The sequence below is a fragment of the Sinocyclocheilus anshuiensis genome, unplaced genomic scaffold, assembly GCF_001515605.1.
Source record: "Sinocyclocheilus anshuiensis isolate Anshui unplaced genomic scaffold, SAMN03320099.WGS_v1.1 scaffold555, whole genome shotgun sequence".
Classification (NCBI taxonomy): Eukaryota; Metazoa; Chordata; class Actinopteri; order Cypriniformes; family Cyprinidae; genus Sinocyclocheilus; species Sinocyclocheilus anshuiensis.
This window is the reverse complement of record NW_015552571.1, coordinates 460895-488563: the sequence shown is the minus strand read 5'-3', so window position 1 is coordinate 488563 and position 27669 is coordinate 460895. Positions and strand designations below refer to the sequence as shown.

Genomic DNA, 27669 nt, shown 5'->3' with positions numbered 1-27669 from the left:
CCCTCACAGTTTAATAGTAATGACTTTATGAATTTCTTCACTGATAAAATAGATAACATCAGAAATACAATAACAAATTTAGATTCAACAGCGTCTAGTACTTCAGCTTCATTCATCGCACTAAAAGATAAACTGCAGTGCTTTACAACTATAGGACAGGAAGAGCTAAATAAACTTACCACTGCATCTAAACCAACATCATGTTTATTAGATCCTGCACCCATTAAATTACTGCAAGAGTTGTTACCTGTAGCAGAAAAAGTCTCTGCACTGGCTACCTATTAAGTTCTGTATCAGTTACAAAATATTATTACTTACCTACAAGGCCATTAATGGTTTAGCTCCTGCGCACCTAACTAGCCTGCTACCACGCTACAATCCATCACGCTCCCTAAGGTCGCAAAACTCAGTTTTCCAACCCTGAAACAACATAAACTACCAAATTTTGCTACAAGTTTGATTGCAACATATAATAATTGCTTTTTATAGTGTTCATCGTCTGTTTGATTACGTGACGTCATTAACTGAATTTTACCGTACATTTCTGCCATATGTACATTAACTGACATAGTCACCACGGACAAGCTACTACTATATATTGTAGAAACTTAATTTTCTGTAAAGCTGATTTGCAACGATTTTTATCGTGAAAAGCGCTATACAAATAAACTTGAATTGAATTGAATTAAACAAGTAGAAACGTAAATCAATGAATCTAGACTTTTATATCTAGAGATTTGTATGCGTTCACCTGTATTGCGAAGGTCCCCAGCACAATTGAACAGAAGATAGGGTTTGAAAAGATTCCATCAAAAACGTTCCTCTCTCCATGGATCTTACGGGCATTGATCTCATTGAAGAGTTGCATGAGGACAAAGGTGTTAAAGATGATGGTGTAATGCTCGGAGGGAGGAGAGTGAAGTGGAGCGTTACGTCCACTGTCTATGTCAAAGATCTTCTCACCTGAGCAAAAGGTCAGGAAAAGATGACATGAATATACAATATCAACTGAAACCAATAAATTAAAACAATATATAATGTTGACTATTACTAATTTGACACATATTAATTGTACATCCTTGTAGATTTCAGAAGACAACAGAGCTTATGTATCTATCAAATCCTTTGACAGAAACAGTGCACAAAGTACCGTACCTACAAAGAGCAGGGTGAAGATGATGATGAGCTGGTAAACTGCATGGCCAAGGATGTTCTTCATCATGGTCCTGGATATGAGGGGGTTGTTTCGGCCATAGGGCTTCCTCAGGAGCAATGCTTCGGTGGGTGGCTCTGTGGCAAGAGCCAGAGAAGCAAATGTGTCCATGATCAGATTGACCCACAGCATCTGCACAGCCTTAAGGGGTGAATCCTACATACACAAAAACAGACCAAAAAATAAATAAACAAATAAATAAATAAATAAAACAGTTTAAACGTCAGGTTATATTAGTGCATATATGCACTACCATTCAAATGTTTCAGGTCAGTAAGAAATTTAAAGTTTTTGAAAGAGGTCTCTTAAGCCCACCAAGGCTGAATTTATGTGATCGCTAACAGAGTAAAAACCTGTTTTTTATTTCAGTATATTTTAAAGTTTAATTGATTCCTGTGATGTTCAAGCTGAATTATCATCAGAATTGCTCAAGTCTTTAGTGTTATCCTTCAGAAATCATTCTAAAATACTGATTTGGTGCCCTTGATGGTTGTGCTGCTTAATATTTTTGTGCAAACCCTGATATACATTTTTCAGGATGAATAGAAAGTTCAAGAGAACGGTATTTATTTGAAACAGAAATATATATATATATATATATATATATATGTGTGTGTGTGTGTGTATGCATGTACCTGCGTGATGCAGGCACCAGTGAAGGCTACTATGACAGCCACCACATTCACTGTGAGCTGAAACTGTAAGAACTTGGAGATGCTGTCATACACATTCCTTCCCCACATCACAGCCTTTACTATGCTAGAGAAGTTATCGTCCGTCAGGATGATGTCAGAGGCCTCCTTGGCCACATCTGTACCAGCAATGCCCTATGCAAAAAGAGAAATCAATTACTATTTTTGAGTATTCAGACATCTTTAAATCTGGTATGCTTCAATTTAACATTGAATTTAAAACATAAGAGTCACAATTTTGTTTTCACACTTGGTGCATTCTCAATCTGTGTATACCAGTTGATATGCACTGCATCTCATATTAACTTTTCCAATTAACTTGACGTATGGTTTGAAGGATGGCTTTCATGCTAATCTAAGAAACAAACTTTACTGTCAACCAAACCGGAGCCAAATCAAAACATCTAGTGTAAAAGCAACATTCATGCGCACTGAATGTCTCATTATTTAGCTTCAGTTGGGTTTATCATTACACTATGTGTAACAGAACCTCAAAAATAGATGGCAATGTTTCACATATTTAGTGGATGGATCTTCTCACCATTGCAAACCCCACATCAGCTTTCTTAAGAGCAGGTCCGTCATTTGTGCCATCACCAGTGACTGCAACCACCTGCCTTTGTTCTACAATGGTGCTGTCTATGATACCTGAACACAAGACACACACAAAAGAAAAAATCCTAATAATCGATTCAAGACCAAAATATCTGTAATGCAAAGTTGGCAAAAATGGTTAGAAAACCATTACCCAAACCACTGACATCCTGAAGAGCTTGGTATCTCTACTCAAGTCAGCATAAATGTCATTATATCACTTTACTATACTGTATTGTACTGTAAGTGATTATAAGGGAATTCCATTAAGGACATAATGGAGAGGTAATCATCCCCATAGGAACAAGGTATGAACTCAACTGACGAAGAGACTCACCTTTGACTAGTGTGTGTTTGTCTGTAGGGGAGGAACGAGCAAGAACTCTGAGCTTGGGCCAAATTTTGTCAATGCGCTCTTGCTCAATCTGCAACAAAAAGTTGGGGGGAAAAAACACATCACCATACTCTTATGCTCACCCAGGATGAATTTACTTGATCTCAATACAGTAAAAACAGTCATATTATTATATTATATTAATATATTCATATAATAATAATAATAATAATGAAATATTATTTTAAAATGTAATAGATTATAAAATGTAGTTTATTCCTGTGATGGCAAAGCAGAATTTTCAACAGTCATTACTCCAGTCTTCAGTGTCACATGATCCTTCAGAAATTATTCTAATATGCTGATTTATATAGAAATAGTTCCTGCATAAGTTCTGTACATAACTACAAAACTTGGAAGTATACCTCTCCTTTCTCATTTCTGATTCGCCTGTTGAAGTCCTTCCCTTCCATACACAGGAAGTCGTCGCCAGGATGGATGATGCCACATTTGGCAGCGATGGCACGTGCAGTGTTTATGTTGTCACCCGTCACCATACGCACCGTGATGCCTGCTCGTTGGCACTTCCTGATGGCTTCTGGGACCTGATTAGAATTATAATCAGCAAATCAGAACAGATATCAATATCATAATTATGCCTCATATACAGCATTTTAAGACTTCTTATGAAGTCGTAATAATTTTCAGAAGTTATGTTCAGGGTATGTACGGTTTCTCAGGTAAATAGGAGAGAGAGACTGAAACATGAAGAGTACACAGACATCCAAGACAGTAAACTGGTCTGTATACCTCAGGTCGAACAGGGTCTTCAATGCCGACCACTGTGATGCAGATAAGGTTGGAGACGATGTCTGTCTCGTTGTCCCAGTCTGGCATGGGGTCAGCTGGGAGCTCTCGGTAAGCAATGCAAATCGTACGAAGGCCATCGCATGCCATCGGTTCAATCACTTTCTTCACCATTTCATCTTTGTCCTGTGGCCTAAAAGCACGAGTTTCACCATCACGGCCCAAGATGAACGAGCACCTAAGATGAAGGCAGAACTGTTTAATTAATTTATCTTTACAGTGTATTTTTGACAAAGACTGCACTTTTCAAAATTTGCATGGTACTAATTTTCAGAAAAAGAAAACTTTGTTTAACAAATTAATTTCAAAATTTGTGGCAACAAAAATATTTGTTTTATTTGCTACTTTTCACAATTAGGTACAAATTAGGCCTTGAAGAAAGTAGTAATCTTTAGTTTGAACATTTTTAACAAATGGCCAGTGAAATAAGATGCTTAACCTTCACAAAACGTTGATTATCAAAATCACAACTAAGTATTATAATAAATAGTATAACTAAAATAGACTAGCATTTGAAAAGATTCTTGTTCATCAAGGCTGTGTTTATCAAAAAATGCAGTTAAAACAGTAATACTGTGAAATATTTTTACAATTTAAAGTTTTTAAATAATCTTTAATATATTTTAAAACAATTTATTCCTGTGAAGCCAAAGATTACTTTTCAATAGACATTACTCCAGTCTTCACTGTCACATGATCCTTCAGAATTTTTTTTAATATGCTGATTTCCTACTCAAGAAACATTTCTTATTATCATCAATGTTGAAAACAGAAGTGGGGAAACTGCAATACAATGTCTCTCTTCAGGATTCTTTGATAAACACAAAGTAGAAAAGCATTTATTTGAAAAAGAAATGTTAGTTACTTTTTGAGCAGGATCTCAGAGGCTCCTTTGCTGTATAAGCGGAAGCTTCCATCAGGCATCTGAATGACAGTGCTCATGGATTTTCTGACAGAATTAAAGGTGTAGACTTTATAGAGCTTCTCTTCTGGGATCTGCTCCCTCACAGCTGGGTAGTCTTGCTTCAGGTCCCGCACGAGTCCCAGCAGAGCACATTCTGTCTTATTACCCACTTGTTTGGGCAGCCCACCTTCCTTATCTGCAGCCTGGGAAGAAGAGGTGAAAAGAGTGGAAGACAGAGTAAATGAAAGCATGAAATGACAGTCATAAACTGCAGTGATATCACTGTGATGCATGGCCTCTCATGGATTACTGCAAAGGTTTAGTGCTCAAGTATATAGTCTTTTACTAAAGTACTCTCACCATTATGTTGGAGGTGTAGGCGCAGTTCACAGCAACAGCACTGGTGATGAGCTCCAGTGTCTTTGGGTTAATCTGGTCTGGTCTTGGGATGTCGCGGAAGTGCTGGTCCTCTACATAAATCTGCACTACTGTCATCCGGTTAGTGGTGAGGGTCCCCGTTTTATCTGAACAAATTGCCGTGGCATTGCCCATAGTCTCACATGCGTCCAAATGACGCACCAGGTTATTGTCCTTCATCATTTTCTATGGAAAGGCATTAATAGGAAGAGCGTTAAAATGTTAGTGGCACTTGCCAATATGAGTGTGTGTGTGTGTGTGTGTGTGTGTGTAAATGACACTTCTATGATGGACTGAACGTTACAAAAGCAGGTGCATTCTTCAACATAACTTGTCAGAAAATACCAATTATTAATTTTTGACTCTGACCTTTACGGAGTAGGCCAATGATATGGTGACAGCCAGTGGCAAACCCTCTGGCACAGCCACCACCAGAACTGTAACTCCGATGATGAAGAATTTGACAAAGTACTGCACATAAATAGGCGTGCATTCTGTCAGCCAGGCCCGTCCCTGAATGACGAACGTTTCGATCACGAAGTACAGCATCAGGATAATCACAGTGATGGCGGACATCACCAGACCTGAAATAAATCATACATGTAATTGCTTAGAAATATAATAGCACACCTCTCCTCAAAGAGCCACACTGTTTTGAGATATCATGTATAATTAATTGGGTGAATTACTGACCGAAATATACACTACCAAGTGTTTGGGGTTGATTTACTAATTTAGTTTTTGAAAGAAGTTCAATGCTCAGCAACAATGTAATTATTTGATCAAAAAATGATCAAAACAGTATTATAGAGAGATAACATTACCATTTAAAATAACTCTCTATTTTTTTATTTAAATATAATTTACTCCTTTGATGGCAAAGTTGTATTTTCAGCAGTCATTACTCCAGTCTTCATGGTAATGTATAACATCAGAATTTATGTATGAGTCCCATAAATGCGGAAAATCTATCTAAATAATACCATTTTTTTTTTATCAAGCAATAACCTTAAAATACCCACTTGATAATATTCATTTACCTTGGGTGGTACAAAAACAAACTGAATTAAGAAAGAGACCAACTGTTCTTTTTACAAAATAATAATAAAAAAAAATAAAAAAAATAAATAGAAATCTTACTGACCCCAAAATTTTGAACAGTAGAATATTACTTAGAGGTTCAGTAAAACTCCTATCCCTAAGTATGAGCAAAAATAACGCTTGACTTGGCAAGCCAATACGATCAGAAGAACTTGACCTAACTTTAGACCTCCCCACCTGCTTTCCCGATTTGCACTGCGAGCTTGGTGAGTTTGCCCTGAAGAACTGATTTCTCCTTCTTGGGCACACTGGCTTTTTTCTTCTCTTTCTCCTCCACTTCCCCACCTTCTGCACTCTTCAAAGGCTGCATCTCCATGGCAACAGCCTCATCCTGTTTCTTAGCTATAGTGGGTGGAGACAAAGTGATCAGGCAAGCAGAATTATAGGTAACCGTTAGAAATAGCAAACTACACAGAATAGCAAAGAACATTTTTTTGTAGTTTGCAGTATGTATACTGCACACAGTATGCACAATATCACTATCTGAACTGACTGTCATGACATAAGTCATTTAAAAAAATATATTAATTAATATCTAAAATTCATAATAAAGGCAGCATTCAGTATATACTGTGCAGGATGCAGTTTTCATTCTGAAAATAGTTGATCATAATAATGATTTTATCTTGCCATAAATCAATCTGAACATGCCTCTTAAAAGTGATCGTAACTCGATTCTAATTCAGTCCTGAAAGTCCAGCCTGGTCTCATGTTTATACGTAGGTATTAATACGTAACATTTACAAGCACAAAACGTACACTTTTGTGAGTTTTTATTAATGCTAAAACGTACAATTTAGACGTATTTCAACGTTTAAAACGTACAAATCGCAACGTATTTTTAGCTAAAAAACGTAAAAATATTTACGTATCGTTTATATCATTAAGATATTCATATCAATGCATTTTTATCATTTTATCAATAAGCGATTTAGATTTTTAGACCCCTTAACCTACCCCCAAACCTAAACCTACCCATTTTATAGCGAATATGCATTTTTATCATTTTATTAATATGCAATTTAGATTTTCAGACCCCTTAACCTACCCCCAAACCTAAACCTACCATTTTATAGCGAATATGAAAGGATAAAACGCAAATGACTAATACGTCAGTATTGTACGTTTTAGTGCCTGTAAAAACGTAAGTAAATGTACGTTTTATAGAACCACATTTTACGTAAAATACATACAAATTATCATGAGATCACGTTGGAAAGTCACCTTTATTTTGATTGTTCTCCAGGGTCCCGTCTTGTTTCCCTGTGAAGGTTAATGCAGACATTTAAACAAAACAAATATCGTTTCTGCTGCTTGAGGTCAATGTAGCTGACATGAGAGAACAATAACGTGCATGAGAAAGAAAACATAAAACATGGAGCGATAATATTTGACAGATATGGAGAGTTAAACCAGGATGTCTGTTTATGAGTCATCTCTCTCTATTGTGAATGTCACCTACCATTTATGATGGTGTGTTCTTTGGCTTCAACACTGGGGAACTGCGTGGATGAATTACTATTGACCTCTGATAGAATTGTTGGAAACAGAGGACAGGACAAAAACGAAGGTGGTATGTAAAGACATAAAACAAAACCTAAATGCTGAACAAAAGCAATGAAAAATCAACTCAAATGAGTGAGCAAAATTTCTGAGCATTTCAATGCATTGAAATAGAATTGACCCAGACCATTAGACATTTTGTATCTGGATAATTCTATGTGGGTATTCAAGCAAAATGGATTTTTCTTTTATGATGTGCATGTTTAATCATGCTCAACTTTTAAGCATTTATAAAATACTTTTAAAGAACTGACAGACGCCAACCTTTCTTGCAGTCTTTCTTCTCTTCCTCCACCTCTCCGGCCCCCAGGAGGGTGAAGATGATTCCCGTTTGAGAGTTGACACCAACAGCGGTCACCACCATTTTCCCCGATCCCTCCATTACATGAGTGCCTGAGAAGATTTTTTTGCAGTAAATATTTTCAACAATTTGTTCACAACTCTTCCCTTCCCTAATTGAAAGCAATTACATGTTTATACTAATTCAAATTAAAATAGCTTATTGGCACCATCTTGTGACTCAAGATGGTTAGCTACTGACTAAAGGACTTCAGTATTCATTGTAATATCTATTTTGAACATAAAAACCTTTATAAATGACTAGAAGTTCAGGTGTCTCCAGTTAGAGCATGTTTAATCTAAAACAACTGATTACATGTAAATGTTTATACAAATAATGATTTCAAGGAATTCAAAGTGTCATAAAAATCTTTTAAATTCATATTAAAAACAGCTCAGTTGTAGAACGCTTACTTAATCTACAGGACTTTGCAATTTTAAGGTGAGGTTAAGGGGAAATATAAGCCTACACTGTTATTTCATCGATGCCCAATCAATTGTATGAGTCATGGATAGCCTCGTTTAATGTATTGATGTTATTTGTTGTGCTCACACTAGCCCCTGCACTTGTCTAAACCAAGGATCAGAATTAAAGCTGAAGTCTCCTCCATGGCCTTTCCTTTTAGTGTGTAATACAATTAAACTGAACTAGATTGCTTCTTTGTTCCCTGATTCAATGCACATTAATTCTTGCTTTGTTTACCATTATTTGTCTTGTTTTCCAGAAAGAAATATCAAAACACACTTAAAAAGATAGCTGTAAAAAAAAAAAAAAACCTAACTACATAAAATACAAATAATGTGTTACAATAACATTTTTTTTTTTTTATTGGATTCAGTTTGTTTTTCCTACCCCAATCGGTGAGGTTTATGTCTATTGCCAATGAGAGAAGATATTTTTACAGAGATAAACAAAACAGAACTACTGATTAAGAGCATTATTTTGTGCAGCATGCATTTCCTTCTTCACAACAGAAGCCTTCAAACATACATGGTGAGAAGAGATGACTCTCCCATAATGACTGAGAAAATAATATGCACCCCTTGATGATTAATTGCACACGCTGATGAACGACAAAAAGGCTTTGACAATAAAAACAAAACATCTTCACGGAAACTAGTCATCTTAAAGTTGAGAAACATGAAGCAAGAGATCCTTATTGAGAAAACATCTTAGTCTGCACAAGAGTTTCACTACATTTTCCCAAATTCATCCTGATAAATCAAAGCTGTTTTAAATTAAGAACCTCCTGCTTTCAAAACAAGTTTTCCCTCAGGCCATCCACCTCCTCAATGACCTTAAGAACTGACTACACAGGCTGGAACTGATCCAGTACTGCTATACTTCAATCTACCATCATATATCATATGAGATCACATCAAATAATAAACTGTTTGTTTTTTTTATTTATTTAAACCTGGAATAACCATAGAAGTTCAGGATTTTGAACAAGGAACAGTTACGATGTAAAATGATTAAGAAATATTTACTATTTCTAGGTCATTAATCAAATAAATAACACTGATCATTAAGAGACCTTTGTACAAAAGGTCAGATAGTCTTGCTCTTTATTTTAAAATGCAATTTATGGTAAAGCTGAATTTTCAGCAGCCAATGCTCCAATAAAAGTACAGCATTTGTTTGAATCATTTACTAAACCATTTTAGTTTGTTACTGAGAATACAGGCAATTCAAGAAATTGTGATTCTGACTTGGACACTCAAGGGACGGGAGTAAACGATATTCAGATTTTTTTCTTTGCTACAAATTAGTATTCATTATTCTTCGTTAATGTCAATTTATCTATGCGAGTCCACTCTAATCATGTTACACATGCATTTTTCACATTAAATGTCTAAAAACATGTTATGTTTCCATAGATTCCATTTCCCATTTTTCACACTTGATTATGTTGAGGTCGTGGGGTAACGCTGCGTGTGTGGCCAAGTGAAGAAACAGCTGCTGCTCTGGTGAACTGCGATCATTAGAAAGAAGTAGCAGAGCAGGTCTCTAGAGGGCCAAACACAAATCTGAGCCTTTCTCCAGGAAGCAGAGATGAGGAGGAAGCTGATTAACCTGTTTATCAGACCTAAGGGACGTTCTCTCATTAAACCAGTCAATGGGATTTAGCCCAAGCACTGCACAACCTGAGTGTTAAAGTATTGACAGAATACTTTGCAAAATCCCCATCCTCCCAAACAGCAAATTGGTTCAATTCAGATGGATTGCAATAGTGTCAGCCTAAATTAATTGATACTGGTAATTCTGTGAAGGCTTACAGTATACTACACACGTGATGTTACCATATAAGTAAAGGGAATTGTGCCCCTGGGAATAAGCATCCTGCTCAAGCAAACAAAACACCCTTTGCATGTTCAAGCCTGGATTTTTAACCACTAGGATTTGTTCGCATCCCGGATCATCTGAATTCTTAAACAGATGGTGAATATCTTTCAGTATTTATATGGTTTTGAATATCCAGAAATATTTATGTAAAAACACACACAAACATTCATCACAACCTATGGCCATATGGCCGACCCAGTCCACACAATTCCACGCAAACATATGTTCACTTATATACCCTTTACTCCCTACCTGACAGCAGCATGGGATCCTTGTCAATGGATTTGCGTACGTGATCAGACTCTCCAGTGAGGGAGCTCTCATCGATCTTGAGGTCGTTCCCTTGCATGAGAATACCATCCGCAGGCAGGAGGTCGCCTAGGAGACCCCAGAGTGACAGCAACAGATCAATCTTACAAGCCCTTGAGTACTACTACCTTTAATGACCAAAATTAAAAAATTAATTATTCAAAGGCATCTTCACATCCTTTATATATATATTTTAAATAATATATATTATTATAATTTATACACATGCACAATTTAAGTAAGATTTTAAGAATTTGCTATATTAATAATTCAATACTAATACAGTAAACCGATTATAAATTTATGTATAAATAGTTTTTGAATGCAATTTATATATTTTAATTTTACAGAAATAATTTGTTATAATTTATATACATGCACAATTTTAATTTTAAGGATTTGCTATATGAATATATGAATAATATAATACTAATACAGTAAACCGATTATAAATTTATGTATAAATCATTTATTTTAATTTTAGAATGCATTTATATACTTTAATACTTTATATCAAAATAATTTTAATTATAATTTATATACATGTACAATTTTAAGTGTAATTTTAATTATTTGTTATAGAAACAATATAATACAAATTGATTATATGCATTATTTGTTCGCTATTTGAATGAATTTTATATATATTTTATATATAATATATATAAATACATTTTTATATATACATAGACACATAGATAGATAAACATGTACATATACTCTATACTTGAATAATTAATTTATATTATTTTAATTATATTGTTTATATAAAAACGTATACATTTAAAATTTGTTTATAATTATACAAAATTAGAATTAGAATTAGCATTAGCATTGTTTACATTTCGTTAATTTTATAAATGATGAGTTCATAAAGAATTTAAGCAAACAGTCATTTTGTAGGGATCACAGGAACTTAACAGTACACTTTTAATAGAGACAAGACTCCTAAAGATTTTAAAGTTTTTAATAAAGAATCACCCCATGTGAGTTTCGCACCACCCAAATTTATGAAGCATTTATTCATTCATAATGTAAGATGCATTCATATAAGACGATTTGTGGAGCAAATTTTGAAGGGTCTCTACTGACCATATTTGACCTGGGCAATATCCCCCACCACCATCTCAGCCACAGGGATTTGAATGACCGTGCCGTTCCGCACCACAGCGAAGCGCTGCTCCTGCTCAATACGGCTCTGCAGGCCACGGAACTGCTTTTCTTTGCTCCAGTCATTAAACGCTGTCACCAGCACCACGCAGAGCACCGAGAGCAGGATAGCTGCACCCTCGATCCAGCCCGCCTCCGCCTCTCCCTCGTCCTCCGCACCTGCACTCACATTACTACACGCTGGAGAGAAAGAGAAAGAGATGGAAAGGTAAAAATGTGTGGGAGAGGACAGCGAGTTTGAGTGTCTACTTGTAATCCTTTATATTATTTTATCTATCCATCATCTCTCACTCCATTCCTTATACTCTTTGTTTTCTTAGCTATCTATGTGACTATACTGGTACTTACACTCAGGATTACTTTAAAAATGCATTCAAAAGGACACACAAGACCATTTTAGGGATGAAAATCTGAAAAATGTCTTGATATAAGCATGTACAAGTAGCAGTGTTAATATTAGCAGGGTAAGGGTCACCAGACTGTTACATTATTGAAATTCTAATGGGGCCACGACATGAAGCATATAACGTCTTCCCTGAGCTTCTGATGAAAGGCCAGAAATCCCTTTTATGGTCAGATTATGTTTGCATTTTTTAACATTTGTACTTTTTTTTTTTTTCACTGAATACTTCGAGCCCAATTCACCTTCACTGTCCCCTCCTGGCGGCTGGTAAAAGGACAGTCCGAGGGAAATAATGGCCGCTATTTCCAGGATTATAAGGGTAACATCCTGTAGAGCCTCCCACACGAGCTGAAGGAAGGTCTTGGCCTTCTTAGGAGGGATGAAGTTCATTCCAAACACTTGCTGACGTTTCTCCAGGTCCGCAGGATTGTCCGATAATCCTTTTGGAGGGAAAGATGGTGCTTAAAATCATTGTCACCGATCAAATCTTACTAATGAAACAATTGAAATTCTATGAGACGTGAATTGCTATATTATTATTAGGGTTGCAAAGGAGTGGAAAATTTCCAGTAAATTCCAGAAACTTTCCCAAATTCCCGGAAGACTCCAAAAAATCCTGGAAAGTTTCCAAAATTTACTGGAAATTTTCCACCTTTTTGCAACCCTAATTAATATTAATGTCAGTTATAAAAACAGTAAAATAACCAAATAATCAGCCTAAGAACATGTATACTGGTGTAAATCAGAGTTATGGTGCTTAAAAACCACAATTCATGTATTAATGGGTTTTTCTCTATGCAAATGGTTTTGAGAACTTCCTGGATGCTCATTAGTCATCACTCAATTCTGTTAGCACCAATCCCTGACCTCTTAGGGTGACAGGAAGGGAGGGGAGAGGACATAACAAGAGAACACAGGGCACAGACGGTAAAGTCAGTGTGTTTCGGATGCACCACAGGGTGTGATTTTTGGCAGCAAGACCCAGACAGACTGTAACGCTCTCTGCATCCTCACCCTGCCAATCATCACCTGCTGCCCCTGGCAACCTCTCATCTCCCATCAGAGCTTCCCTTTCACTCACTGTAAAACCTAATTGAGTTACTCCAACGGGTTGTAGGAAATCATTTCCCTAACTCATTCCAATTGCCCCGATTAATTCATTCAGTCTCTGTTTGGCACAATATGCGCAAGTAAATTAAGACAACCGAGAAACACCAATGCAATCCTCTTTCCACGGACTACCAGAACTGAAAGACTTTTGCAGTACATCCAGCCCTTTTTTTGACCCTTTCATCTTTCCATCCATGCCCGTAAGCTTCTCTTTTTGTATCCCTGTCACGCTTTCTGAAGAGTGGTTTTTCAAAGAGCAGCATTAAAAGGAGGGGAAAGCGTTTTACAATAAACTAAAAGTAACCTCAACATGGCTGCCAAATAGCGATGCAGGCAGATCGCATGACTTGGTCTGAAAGCAAGTGGTCAGAACAAGATGCGGATCAATGTGATTATCAGAGCGCAAAGTAGGATTATCTACCCAGAATAGCTGCTGCAATAAAAGATTCCAAGCAAAATTATTTTTTAATGTTACTTTGAAAGTTTAAATCCTAGCAAACTAAACACCGTGGTTTTATTTAGTCTGTTTCTGATCATTCCAAGCATGAAATATGGAGGAATAGAAAAATGCTATACAAGCACAGTATCCTTCTCAAATTATGAATGTAGATTTATTATGCAACACCACAGTAGCATATGGCAGAAGAATATAAGAGCTTTGATATTGTCTAATGATGATACTACTTCAATATTTTTTATTTTTAAAGTGCAGTTTGAGTTTGCATATGCTTCAGTGTTATTTGAATATTATTTATATACTACTATAGTATTTTTAAATTACCTTTTATTTTTACATTTTCAGTTTTCTTTTTAAATTTTAGGACGTTTTATGTGATTTTGTGATTTGTATTAATTTTGTTTTTCTATATAGATTTTATTCATTTTTATTTCAGTTTAATTTTAGTAAATTTAGTGCTTAAACTTATATCAGTTGCTGAAGCAACATTTCTAATTTTAACTTAAGGGTTTCCTCTAATATCTAGATTTTTTATTTCAGCTTTATTATTTTTATTAACTACTCAAAATGATTTATCAAAACTTGCATGCTCCATTTTTACCTATAAAGCAACATATTGTATATCATAAATACATATTGTTGGAAGAATCAAGAATTTTCTTGAATTTCTTAATACAAAAACTACTCCAAAAACAGCATTACAGAGAGATGCTCTCATCTGATAACATGGGCAATGCAAGGTGTTTCGTTTTTACTGCGAAAAATGTAGAATAAAATTCAACACCAGGTGCTCTTCAGGGATATCTGCTTTCAAAGGCAGATAAAGGCACCTGGCATTTGGTATTCTTTCCGTGAAGACAGGCTTGTTTTGAAAAGGAGTGTTTGTGAATATAGGTGCATCTGGATTTACAGGACTGTTTCACTCAAAAATGAATTCTGTCATCATTTACCCATCCTCATGTCATTCCAAACCTTTGTTTAGAAAATCCTTCTTTTGCGATGCACAAAAAGATCAGTTTTGAAGAACTGAACTGGTTGCCATTTCCCATGCAATAACAATTAATGGGGACTGAAGCATGAACGTATCATAAAAATGGTCCATACAACTTGTGCACTACATTAAAAGTCTTATCAGTGAATAATTACTTAAATTTTGGTCCGTTCCTGACACAAAACTATTGTAGAGCTACAGAAGATCTATATGAATACGTAATTCACAAGTCTAATGGAGCAATTTTATGAGGCTTTTATGGTGCTTTCGTATCTTTTCTGATAAAAGCCTCAGTCCCCATAGGGACTAACTGCATGGTACACAGCAATCAGTATAATTCTCCATTTGTGTTCCACGAAAGAAATAAAATCATTCGGTTTTGAATGACCTGAGAGTGAGTAAATGACCACAAACTTTTTATAATAGCTGAAAATGTCTGTCTGTTTCAGGATGCACGTGTGATGTAATTAGCAAGTGACATGGTCATGTCCAAACTAGTACTACTCACCATCTGCAGGTGAAGTCTTGAGTCTGTGACAGAGGGTTTCTGTGTCTGTGTAGTTCTCCTGGATCTTCTGCAGGGCCTCGGCTCCCCTGAGCTCCATCAGCGAGCATAACTCCTCAACTGTCACCCCGAAATCTCCCTCATGACCTCCTTTGTCCATCCCTGGCTTCTTAGGGTGGAAGTCTACCGTGCTATTGCCCAGATCCCCCATGATGGTGTGTTGGTTGTGGAAGACGACTATGCTATGAGCTAAAAGATGGGTACCTGGGAAAATGTGTGATCTCTTTTGTCTTATTTATATTCCTCCTCACCTATTTCTAAGATGTTCTCTGTGTAGTTCTCCGTACTGAGACATGAATTGTTAGATTGTTTGGGGTTTTCTATTCTATGGTGTGGTAGCTGGGGTTCCCCTGAAATATCCCCCCATAAACAAAAAAGTCAGCAAATAAAGTGGTAGCCATTGTGCCAATCCATCTCTATGAAGACCAAATGAAGCAAGTGTTACTGATTATTAAACAATAAAGGGGATCTAGTGACACAGGAATAGCGTTGGAACAAAACCTGAGGAACAAAAAAAGAAGAATGTTAAAAGTGCACTGCTGAACTTGCTTAAACCAAAAACACACAGCTCTGAAACATCAAAATGCAACAATAAAATCTGGAGACAATTTTTTTTTTCATTAAAATGTAATGTCACATAAAAAAATAAAAACACATTATTATCATGGAACATAAAAAATAGCTGCACTATTTGAGAAGTATACTATAAAACTATGTATAGTTTAATTAATCATAGGCTAATCACCAATATCATGAAATAATTAAATAAAGTTTGAATACTAAATCATATAATAAGAATTTTGTTTGAAATATGGCATACCTTTTTCCAACTATTTAAACAGTAAACAATTACAAAACAGCAGAAATCGAAAAGCCAACAAAACAAAAACATCAAATCATTATTTTGGCTTGCAGGAAGTTGAATAATGAGAACGAATTATGTAAAATTGCAGCATATAAAACACGTGACAACTTTCCCCGACATTTATGACCAAAAACACATCAAAAGCTGAGTACAGCTTTTCATCTAACATCTGCCTTTATAAATTAATAGACTCTTTGTCATATAGCGTGTTATAGCCTATTATTTTATTTTGCGTTCACTTTTTTACCCAGTGGGTATCTCCTACTTAACCATTAATTTATGCCCACTTCTCTTCGATTTCATTATGAACGTAGGCTATTTGTTCCTGCTATTTGTTCCTAATTGTAACGCTCAGAAGTGGTTATTTAAACGTTCTGAAATGTGAAGGTGGCATTTTGCTCACCCGAGGTGTCACAGGTGTAGGAAGTTTGTGGGAAACTCATCACGCACACCTACTGCAATGGATTGTTTGCATAACATCCGAGGGAAACCGAGGACAGTCACTTCTTATCTAAACGCCTTTTGAAATACTCTCTCTTGATGAAAGCGTTGTATGTGCGCCTCTCCCCAACCCATATAGGCTACCTCAGTGCCGCCTCTCGACGCAAAATCTGCCTTTACTCAGTCCGAGACGCCTGCGCATGCGCACATAAACATTTCCCCAATCCCACTGCAGAACAGATTTACGAAGGCAACACTACCAGCCATCAGGCCTGCAATTTTGGATGACATTACAATCCGCTTGAGCTCTGCGCCTCCATTTCCCTGCTGTGACACCAACTTTAGGTTACTGAACATTTAAACCCATAATCTGTGCGCGCCTCCTCATCTTTTATTAAAAATGGCAAGAAGATTCCTCAACAAACATGCGCTTTATAGACGATGATGCCCTTTCCTGGTAACCTTCAGGAATCAGATGTTCACCTTGGTCCACTGTACAGCTGCTCACAGTTTATAAAAGTGCCTGTAGCATTTGTGTCAGGATTTTTCGTTTTAATCATAACGAGAGGACGGTAAAACAAATGTATATCAACAACATTTGGCGGGGATTCAAATGAAAGGCTGCACAAACTAACCAGACAGCAAGGTTACATCCATCCATCGCCTGCTTTTCAGTCTATCAAAAACTAGTCATTTGTTTCACGCATACAGGTATTTATAGATACACTGCTCTTAATTAAGTTTATGGCACAATAATGAAGATTTAATTTTTTTAAATAAATGTTAAAGAGTTGTCAAAGGTATAATTATAACACTGTTATATTTGTGATTACTAATTTTTATTATATTATATGTTAATTTTATTTATACTACTACATGATTATTTATCCTGCATTACTATTTTATTTTATGACATTAAAAACAATTGTTGAACAATCACGAATACCCTACCTCCTGACATAAAACATATCTTTTGGTGAATTATATCAGCATAAACGCGCTGGGCATACTGTAGATGATGATAATAATTTCCATGTAATGCTTACCTACTGTAATCATAATAATAAAGCACTTTAATTATACATTAGCAGACGCTGGACTGCAACAAATAAACAACCCCAACACAAAACACCCTGCTGACACCACAAGGCACTTGTGAACGTGTATCAGTGAACAAATATATTCACTCACCGCGCAGGCCATGTTCCAAGGACATTTGACGTTGAGTCGAAAAAAGACAGGAAAACCGGAATGATATCCAGTGATTTAGCCTCAAATCATGCCCATCATGGAGAACACAAAAATAAAAGTCACATCATTTGACCTTTATGCTATTCCAAATGCAGATGATGCGCAACGGTGCAGAATAGAAATCAAATGAAGGGAACAGGAGGCAGCAGACGGTGGTGAGCACTTCATCTTATGCGGAAGAAAACCTGAATGATGCAGATGAGACTGTACCATGTCCGCATTAATTAATCGGTTAAAACGGCGTATTGTGCTGTCGGGAACGTAAAGGAGGCTCGTTTTGGTCACATCGTTGCTGTTATTTTTGGCGCTGATTGATAGAGTGATGGGTGAAGGAGAGATGTGGGTCTACGTGCTGATGATGGCCGTTTGATGCGCATCTCTCGGTGATGGCAGCAGCAGCAGCAGCAGCATCCCAGCGCTGGAGGACGGGAGATGGGGGAGGGGCGGATCGAGATCCAGGCCTCTCTCTCTCTCTCTCTCTCTCTCTCTCTCCGCAATCTCTTCTTTTTCCCGGTAAAAGACGCATTCTACTATGGCGAGGGCTGGGATTTTAATAATCATAACCCGGGCTTTTGCCTTGGGAAGGTAACCAAGCAAGGTAACAACGCAACGTCAGCACGACTAATCAATATTCATAAGCAGAACATTCGCCATTGGGTGGCTGTTACGATAAGTTAGCATGATGTACTTAATATTCATGAAGCAGACGTTCGGCATTGGACGATTACCACGCAGCGTCAGTACGACCTTATTAATATTTATGAGCTAGGTGTCATAGAAGAGACGCTAAAGTGACCACAGCAAAGTGAAATTTTGCCTGTTAGCATATTAACGATACGCGACAACTAATAAAACAAATAATTAAAAATGTCTAGAAAAAAAGAGTCAAAAATAGTAAACACTAGGCTGAACCCAAACGAGGTTAATGACCTAATATAACAATAAAAAAATAATCAAAAATAATTCATTTAATTCACTTGAATTCATTTACTTCTATCTCTCTCGGCTGGGCATCTGAACATTCATTTTAAAGCGAGTGCTCGTGCAGCCTGCCGCCTGTAGCTCCATTAATAAAACATCCCAACAAAGGATTTGAGAACGAGAAAGAGCCTTGGTTCAATTAATATTCATCTCAATTTCAAAGTACTTTATTGGCACAATTGTTCTGCATACAATATTGCCCCAATATCACACACACTCACACACACACACACACACACACACACACACACACACACACACACTTTAATTTGTTCATTTGAATTTGAATTGCTGATTTAATAAATTTAATAATTTACTCTGCACTGTTACTTTGTCGTTTTACTTTTAATTTCATACTGATAATTTCATTGTTTATTTTGCTAGTTTATTTGCACTGCTGTTGTTTTACATTGCACAATTTTTATTTATTTATGTATTTATTTATTTGTTTATTTATTTTGTCATGTTAGTATAGAATACTAAACTGCAATTATAGAGTGGGAAAGCAAAAATGAGGTAAAAACACTGAGCATATGTCCTCTGTGTCTCTATGCTAGACACTTAAAATAATTTGAAGTAAGTTAAGTTATTAAATAAATAAGAATGGCTTGTTGACACACTTACGTGAACTTTGTTCATGTCCTGTACTGTTCTGCTGCATCCAAGTGAAATTAGTGACAATGTTATCCCCTCTAGTGGAGGAGAATGGCATTGCATCCAGCAGCTGTCACATCCCATGTTGCTGCACAAGATATCTTGATTTCTGAAGCCATTCGTGATGAAAGTGATGAATCTTTTAAAATGCAATGAGCTGATGTCTAACATAAAGACTGTATATTTTAAAAGTGCCCTCTCACTCTGCTGATGCAAATAGAGCATTATACCCAGACCAAAAAAGATCCTACTTGGATTGAACGGAAATTCTGAAATATAGGAATTTTAGCTTATCCAGAATAGTATTTGCTTCTAAGAAAATTCTTCTTTGACTGGTTCCAAATCATGATAGATCTTCATGATTGCGCTCCTTTTAAAACCCTTGAGTCAGAAGTGGAACAATGTGCAGTTTTCCATCACACGTGTTTTGATTCCAAGCTTTGAATATTACATACTTCTTCTCAAAGGCCTGTTTTAATGAGTTAGATTCAAAGGTTTTAATGTGGATGGAATGTGCTGTATGTAATCCCCTGACATAATCTGTTTGTGAGCCTACCTCTCCCTCTCTTTCTTTCTTTCTTACACCAAACACATGATTCAGATCAAGCCCCCTTTTGAGGCTAGGCTAAATAAACGCACAGAGGAAGTACAAAAAGTACTGGGCCAAAGTTCAACATCATGCTGTTCCCAGTCCGGTATCTATGCTAACCACCACTTTTAAAACAAGAAAAACGTTAAGTGACGGACTCTGCTTGCTCGTTTGCAAGGCTGCCTGCCAGATCAGGAATAAAAACTGCACTGTTATAAGGCATTCTTTCACGTTGCAAAACTTCTCTTCAGGACATCGCCACAAACCAGGTAGAGTGTTTCATTATACTTGTCTGCATGCTTCAGATGTTCCATTTTCAGAGCTGGGTAGAGCTCCGTTACTGATTCCTAACTACATGAAAATTGTAGTTAGTAACGAACCTATTACATTACAGATTTAGGTAATGTAATCAGACTACTTTTTGATTACTTTTAGATTACGTTTTACCTAAGTCATTTATCACATTGATTTAAATACGATGATCTCATACCATATTGATATAAAAATACAAAGAGTAAGAAAATATGTTCTATTCATTGTAATTAATAACAGGAAGTGCATTAAACATTGTTACTTGAAGGTTTCCCAAACTGGGGTTTGTAAATGAACTGCAAGGGCTTCATGAGTTTAATGAAAAGCTAATAATGAATTAAATCATAAAAATGGAAAATCAAAATAAGTCATTTTAGAATAACATCAATCAACATAAAACACTTAATAAAAAATAAAATACTTAATTTGTTTATCTACATGTCATGTGAGCATTAACCAACAGAGAATCGTGAACATGCAAATGTGATCATTATTCAAATATTTATTTTTAAATCCCAGGGTACTTGAAGTAATTATATATTAGTTGAAAGATGTTCAGATGACAAAAAAAGTTTTGGAATGCCTGCATTACATGTAAATAAGAAATAATGTGAATTTGTCTATTTTTAAATTGTGCATTCTTTGTGTGAATGTCCACATAACCGGAAGACTTTCTGAGTGTATATAAGCAGTAGGACATTTTAGAAAGGAACATTTAAAAGATGAAAAAGAGGAATTAGTGAGAATCAATAAATTATGAATAATTTATTGCTATTGTGTGAATAATATGTAATCATCAATAAAAAAGTAACTGTTGTCTGATTACAGTATTTTAAAATGTAATTTAATCCAATTACAAGTACTTAATTTTTGGAATTGGATTACGTAATCCAGATTACATGTAATCAGTTACTATCCATCTCTGTCCATTTTGCAGTTTAGTCAATGGACATATTAAAATAGAGAATAGAGACTATTGCACAGTGTCATTCAAAACAATGCACACGTGTGAACAATGCAATGAGTTGTTACACAGTTATAAATTTAAACACATTTGTGCAAATCACTAAATTGCTTGCACTGTGCAACCTATTTAGCCAGAACACAGGTTTTGATGCTCAAGTCATTGGTATGCAAAAGTGTAATCTCAGATGAATAGCCTTTACATAACACATCTATTTAGTATACATGTCAGGGACATATATTTGTGTTAGTTACATGATCGGTGTACTCTTAGTACCTTTAGTCTCTCTCGTTCCCACTGTGAACTTTTAAAACTGTACATGTGTTCAGCTGAGATTGTGTAGTAATGCCAGGTCAATGTGCAATGATTCTCTCAGATAGGGTAAAGGAGGCAGCCCCTGCAAGTGACAGAGGAGAGAAACAAAAAATAAATAAATAAAATAAAAAATGAGATAGCGATATTAGTTTGTAATCATATATGGTATGGGTATAATACTTATATTACACTAACTATACAATATTATCGAAAACATATTATACACTGCCTTCTTTCTGAAATCATACTAATCTGTCCATTTATTACAGCTTACAAAATAGCAAATTAACTTGATTTTGAATAAAAAACTAAAAATAAAAACATCAAAAATAATATTATATATATATATTCATTTATTTATTTATTTATTTATCAAACAACATTGGACCCACATTGGTTTCTAAGTTATAAGCACAAGCAATTTTCCATTAGCCAAATTTTGATTATGACTGACTAATCAAACATATATTTTCAGACAATGTTGCTGCATCCCCAAATCTTTGTCCTTGTTGCCTTCCTTTGGAGTGTCCCACCACTTTCCCTGGCTGGGAAGATCCTGGTGTACCCAGTGGATGGAAGCCACTGGCTTAACATGGACATTTTGCTACGAGAGCTTCATCAGCGAGGTCACAAACTGACAGTTGTCCGTTCTGCCAACAGCTGGTACATCCCAGAGAACACCACACACTATACACCCATCACCATCCGTGTCGATCATCTCTCCAGCCTGGAGGACCCCGAGTACATGGCATCCTTTCTTAAGAGAAACATTGACATTCAAAGAGGGGAAGGATCTGTTTGGTCATTCATGGCCCTGCAGAAAGAAGTAATTACTCTTTTAGAAGAGTCTCACAAGTCTTCTGCTGAGATGGTGAGGACCATTCTAGAGGATAATAAGCTTGTTAAAACACTCAAAGAGTCCAAGCATGATTTGATGCTAACTGATCCTGGTTTTGCAGGAGGGGTCATATTGGGCACGTACTTGGGTTTACCAATGGTGTACAATGTACGATGGATAACAAATGCAGAAGGACACTTTGCAATTGCACCCTCACCGCTTTCTTACATCCCAACTATCGGATCTAGGGTGACAGATAAAATGAGCTTTGCAAATAAAATGAAGAATTTCTTGCATTATGGAATCGGCCAATACATAGACCATTTGCTCACAAGGCCTCTTTATCAAGGAGTTATCAGCGAACACATAGACCCAAACACCAATGTGTACTCTCTGATCCAGGGAGCAGATCTGTGGCTCATGAGAGTCGATTTTGTATTCGAGTTTCCTCGTCCTACTATGCCCAATGTGGTCTACATTGGAGGCTTCCAGTGCAAACCATCCAAACCTCTACCAGATGAATTGGAGAAGTTTGTCGAGAGTTCTGGAGAGCGCGGGGTGGTGATCATGTCTTTGGGTACTCTGCTTGGAAGTCTGGTTCCTGACATATCCGAAGTCGTCGCCTCCGCCTTTGCTCGCTTGCCACAAAAGGTGATTTGGAGGCACGTAGGGGAAAAGCCATCTACGTTGGGGAACAATACACTGATAGTGGACTGGCTGCCTCAAAACGACCTCTTAGGCCATCCTAAAACTAAAGCTTTCGTCACCCACGGAGGAACGAATGGAATCTACGAGGCGATTTACCATGGCGTTCCGATGCTTGGACTTCCGCTCATCTTCGACCAATTCGACAACATGATTCGCCTGGAAGCCCTAGGGGTGGCTCAAGTGCTTGACGTCGCAGCCCTGGATGTAGATACCCTAACACAAGCCCTAAGGGACATACTGGATGAAAATCAACCCTACCAGAAGAACATGCGCAGAATGTCAAGCCTACATCGTGACACTCCGCTCAAGCCACTGGACAGTGCCATCTTTTGGCTGGAGTTTGTCATGAGGCATAAGGGTGCGGCACACTTACGCACCGAGTCCTACAGGCTTCCTTGGTATTCCTACTACTGCGTAGATGTGTTAATGCTGATAATGAGTTTGTTTACAGCAGTCTGTCTGCTCTTGATCTTGATGAGCAGGGCATTGTTGAAAGTTTTTGTCAAGAAAAGAAAATCCAAAAAAGAGTGAAGTCATGTCTTTGGTAACACTAGTTTTTTGCTAAAGGCTGATATCATTAATGGTGCTCTATGCACCACTTCCAATTTGGAAAGGTTTGGTTAGTTAGCATGGCCCTGTTAACCCCTGCTGGTAGATGTTGTAACTACTCCATCTGGTTAAAAAAAATAATTCTCCATTGATAATTTGACAAGCAACATTTAAAGCACAAATATACCGATGTAGTAAAGTAGACCTTTTATAAACACTTTGGACTGTGGACATTCTTTTGATGCCATCAGCCAGTGTTGTTCATAGGGATCAAACAGACATTTAGATTCAGATGATTGGCTCAAAACCAGGCAGCATAAGCAAGTGCCATGGAGATGAATATGAATGCTATTGGATAACTTCTTTGAGGTGATATTAAATCACATTGTATATTTCTGCAAGATTGCAGTTTCTAAACAACTTTCCCAAAATGTCTCCCTATCTGCCATGGTTTAAAAACATGGGTAATCTTCTCAACTTTTGGTTGAGAATGTTACTTGGTCAGGCAGTTCAGACAAACAGGGCAATGTTTTGAGAACGCCACAGAGCCAGCATTTGCAGTTTTTGGACAAATTAATCTATGAATGGCTACATAAGTATACATAAAATTACACGCATCATACAAATACATTTGGTCAAGTAATGTGTTGCTAACAGGATATTTTTGTTTTTAAAAAAGGAATTGCAACAGATTGTATTTATCAGTTTGTTTTATTGATTTGTACAGACATTGAATGAACCAGCTGTCTATTTTGCACTTAAATATTTCACTTAACACAACCACCGGCATGGTCAACAAAAATAAAATTATTCAAAAATCAAAAGTCATAATGCGACAGATGGCCGATGATGCCGAATGTCTCCTACATTTTGGAATGGTGTATTACTATATATGGTTACAATAGGTGAAATACTTGAGATAGAGTAAAAAATAAAGTGCTCCGTCTTCATCTTTTCTACTGTTTTTGGACAAATTAATCTATGAATGGCTACATAAGTATACATAAAATTACACGCATCATACAAATACATTTGGTCAAGTAATGTGTTGCTAACAGGATATTTTTGTTTTTAAAAAAGGAATTGCAACAGATTGTATTTATCAGTTTGTTTTATTGATTTGTACAGACATTGAATGAACCAGCTGTCTATTTTGCACTTAAATATTTCACTTAACACAACCACCGGCATGGTCAACAAAAATAAAATTATTCAAAAATCAAAAGTCATAATGCGACAGATGGCCGATGATGCCGAATGTCTCCTACATTTTGGAATGGTGTATTACTATATATGGTTACAATAGGTGAAATACTTGAGATAGAGTAAAAAATAAAGTGCTCCGTCTTCATCTGTTCTACTGTGTCACTTTGAGAATACTCATCTCACCTCTCCAAAAAGTAGCAATCCCATTTCTTTCTCTATGAAAAACAAAGTATAAAAAGGTTAGAAATGTCTAGATATCTCAAATCTACAGACCACAGCTCAATTTTCACTGTGTGATATTTAAGGGGATCAATGTCATATACATGCAAGATATAAAGACAAACACTTGAACACAATCAATAGAACATGTAACCTATATAATAGATACCAGTCTGTAACTTTGTTTAGTTCCATTAGGAAAACATTACAAAATGCTTTTCTTCCTTCTGTAGTAATAATAATAATAGCAGTAATTGATCCACAGCTAACTTTTCTAAACGTCTGTTCCACTCACCCCACAAGTCACCAATTTTCTTTCAATATTTCAACAGTTTCATTATATCTTAACAGATGGAGGAGAGTATGAATAAGAAAGAGAGAGAAATTAAAGAGAGAATGAATGTCTGGGAACAGCTTTGGTATTTTAAAAGTATAGCAAAAACTCAAGTCAGTCAAATTATACATCTTCCTGCGATTGCATGTTGCTCAGGCATTTTTCTTTCACTTCAGTCATGTTAAAACACAGGTTGCTCTTCAGGTTGGCACATTTTGTGTCATCTTTCAAGACTTGTTGGACAGAGGTTACAGCAGATTATTTCAACATACAAACCCTGGCAGAGGCCGTTTCTCAGGACACATTTGCTTGAATTCATAGGAGTAGAAATTATAAATATAGCACATTAAAAACTGCTATTAAGGAGCACCCCAAAATCATGAGACAAGAAAAAGGTTCAGCTTCTGTCATGTGTGCTGCATTGTGAGATCACATTTTAAACTAGCTTAAATCTTTAGAACTCTCAGAACTACCTAATCATATTTTTTTTTGGATTGAACAAAAGTAGCCAATTTGTGCCTTTGTGAAAATACAAAGCCTTAATCAAATACTGCCGTCACATGCATTTGAACTTTACAAAGGCATATCTCTGTATTATACAGTTAGTGGTGTAATTGACGCTCTGCCCAGAAATTCAACCAATAACAATCAATGAAGATTAATTTCAGTGCCAAGTTGGTCCAAACATGGATATTAATAGGCCTAGAGAGTCCAAATGTCTTAATCTTTTTGGAAAAATCGGGACAAAGAGCACATATTAAGTTGCAAAAATAAAAAGTGAACATTTGCCAACATTATTAGGTTTTTTCCATAACCAAATGAAAAAGAAAATTAAAGTGACATGCATGAAAACATGAACTGCAACAAAGCATATCATAAATCATAATCATTCAGCGATGAAACAAATGGAGAATGTGTTCTCTATAAAGTAGTCACAATTCCAAAGCAAAGTGCAGTGTTGCAGTGTGAAATTAAGATTTTGTGTGATTTTTCAAAAAAACGGAGATTCTGCTTATGCAAGTTCACATCCAGAAAAACATGGATGGCTAAACAACATTGACAGGGGAATTATTTCATAATGAATAGAAGCAATGTGACGTTTTAGGCAAATCAGTCAATCAAACTTATGCAACCTGTACTCTTTGTTAAACTTTGAGGCGAACACATTTCATTTAACCAAGAAAATTTCACTAAGAGCTAACGGTTGTGCAACAAGACTTAAATGGAAATGTAGCACAAATAAGAAAAAAAAAAAACTAATTCACACAGGCCTAAAAACAAAAGCATTAGTATCAATTATGCAGGAATAAAGACAAAAGAAACTAAATGCCTTCTTTGTCCGATACTTCCCCCTTCATCTTTTATTTCCACAACTTGAGATACTCAAAATAAAACAGAAATAACGTAACTTTCCAGAACACTTTTAACGCCTCTTTCCATCCACATTTGCTAAAGATGCAAATCCCGGCCTCTTGTAGGGTATCTTTCTTTTAAGAGTCACTTCCTCTCTGTTTACATTCCTCACTCTTCTTTCCCTCCCTCCATGTATACCTTCTCATTAGTGTCCAATCTCTCATCAGGGTCTCTCTGAATTTCCTCCACTTACCGAGTCAATCCCACCACTAGGACAAGGGACCCTCCCTGCTCCCCGTCCCTGCACCGGCACCTCCTGCCACCAGGTTCCTCAGTAACTTCCTCCTGCCAGCTTGGTAGTCTTCCTCATCCACGTTCACCAGGAGCTTAATGGCCTCGTGGCCTACTGCCTGCTTCAGAGAGTCCGTGATGAAAACGCCCTTCAGGGCTTCCAATAGTGAGCCGTTGATGTAGTCCCGCCAGAAGGCGTCCAGGTAGGTCAGCTCTGAGAACTTGATATCACATATGATGGAACCCAGGTCACGGGATTTGAGGATGGTGTTGGCCTGGTTGAACCGCTCAAACTGCCTCTCCAGCGCCTCCTGCTTGTTGGAGAAGACATTTCCTTGTAGAGCCGACTCGTGCTGACAGTACTCCGCACGCACCCTCAGTCGTATGTCTGTGAGACAAGGAAGAAGGTAAAAAAAAAAAAAA

General features: G+C 36.6%; 3 protein-coding genes across 6 annotated transcripts in view; 1 reads left to right on the top strand and 2 right to left on the bottom strand.

The window, feature by feature from the left end:
• The window catches only part of LOC107665062 (plasma membrane calcium-transporting ATPase 3-like), a 26346-nt gene extending 7965 nt beyond the window's left edge, over positions 1-18381 (bottom strand). The window contains exons 1-19 of one of the 2 annotated variants that reach the window (XM_016455807.1): positions 17874-18381; positions 15320-15877; positions 12496-12693; positions 11773-12030; positions 10624-10749; positions 7950-8078; positions 7585-7650; positions 7347-7385; positions 6300-6464; positions 5391-5605; positions 4965-5207; positions 4566-4807; positions 3644-3878; positions 3259-3438; positions 2837-2924; positions 2447-2553; positions 1849-2040; positions 1156-1369; positions 752-963 (exon numbers count right to left, since the gene is read on the bottom strand). In XM_016455807.1, the coding sequence (XP_016311293.1) occupies positions 752-963; positions 1156-1369; positions 1849-2040; positions 2447-2553; positions 2837-2924; positions 3259-3438; positions 3644-3878; positions 4566-4807; positions 4965-5207; positions 5391-5605; positions 6300-6464; positions 7347-7385; positions 7585-7650; positions 7950-8078; positions 10624-10749; positions 11773-12030; positions 12496-12693; positions 15320-15527 (3117 nt within the window). In that variant the 5' untranslated portion in view covers positions 15528-15877; positions 17874-18381. The remainder of the gene's footprint in view (positions 1-751; positions 964-1155; positions 1370-1848; positions 2041-2446; positions 2554-2836; positions 2925-3258; positions 3439-3643; positions 3879-4565; positions 4808-4964; positions 5208-5390; positions 5606-6299; positions 6465-7346; positions 7386-7584; positions 7651-7949; positions 8079-10623; positions 10750-11772; positions 12031-12495; positions 12694-15319; positions 15878-17873) is intronic. The other variant, XM_016455808.1, reaches the window with a different exon arrangement.
• A 1902-nt stretch (positions 18382-20283) lies between these two features.
• Positions 20284-24787, top strand: LOC107665070 (UDP-glucuronosyltransferase 2A1). The gene is made up of 2 exons (XM_074186921.1): positions 20284-20426; positions 22224-24787. Exon 2 carries the CDS (start codon positions 22227-22229, stop codon positions 23823-23825), a length of 1599 nt encoding a protein of 532 aa, XP_074043022.1. The 5' UTR covers positions 20284-20426; positions 22224-22226; the 3' UTR covers positions 23826-24787.
• Positions 24788-24817: 30 nt separating this feature from the next.
• The window catches only part of LOC107665071 (death effector domain-containing protein-like), an 11610-nt gene continuing 8758 nt past the window's right edge, over positions 24818-27669 (bottom strand). Inside the window, exons 6-7 of one of the 3 annotated variants that reach the window (XM_016455824.1) lie at positions 27209-27543; positions 24818-25264 (exon numbers count right to left, since the gene is read on the bottom strand). In XM_016455824.1, the coding sequence (XP_016311310.1) occupies positions 27225-27543 (319 nt within the window). In that variant the 3' untranslated portion in view covers positions 24818-25264; positions 27209-27224. Of the gene's footprint in view, positions 25265-26931; positions 27635-27669 lie in introns of those variants that run through there. The other 2 variants (XM_016455823.1, XM_016455825.1) reach the window with 2 other exon arrangements.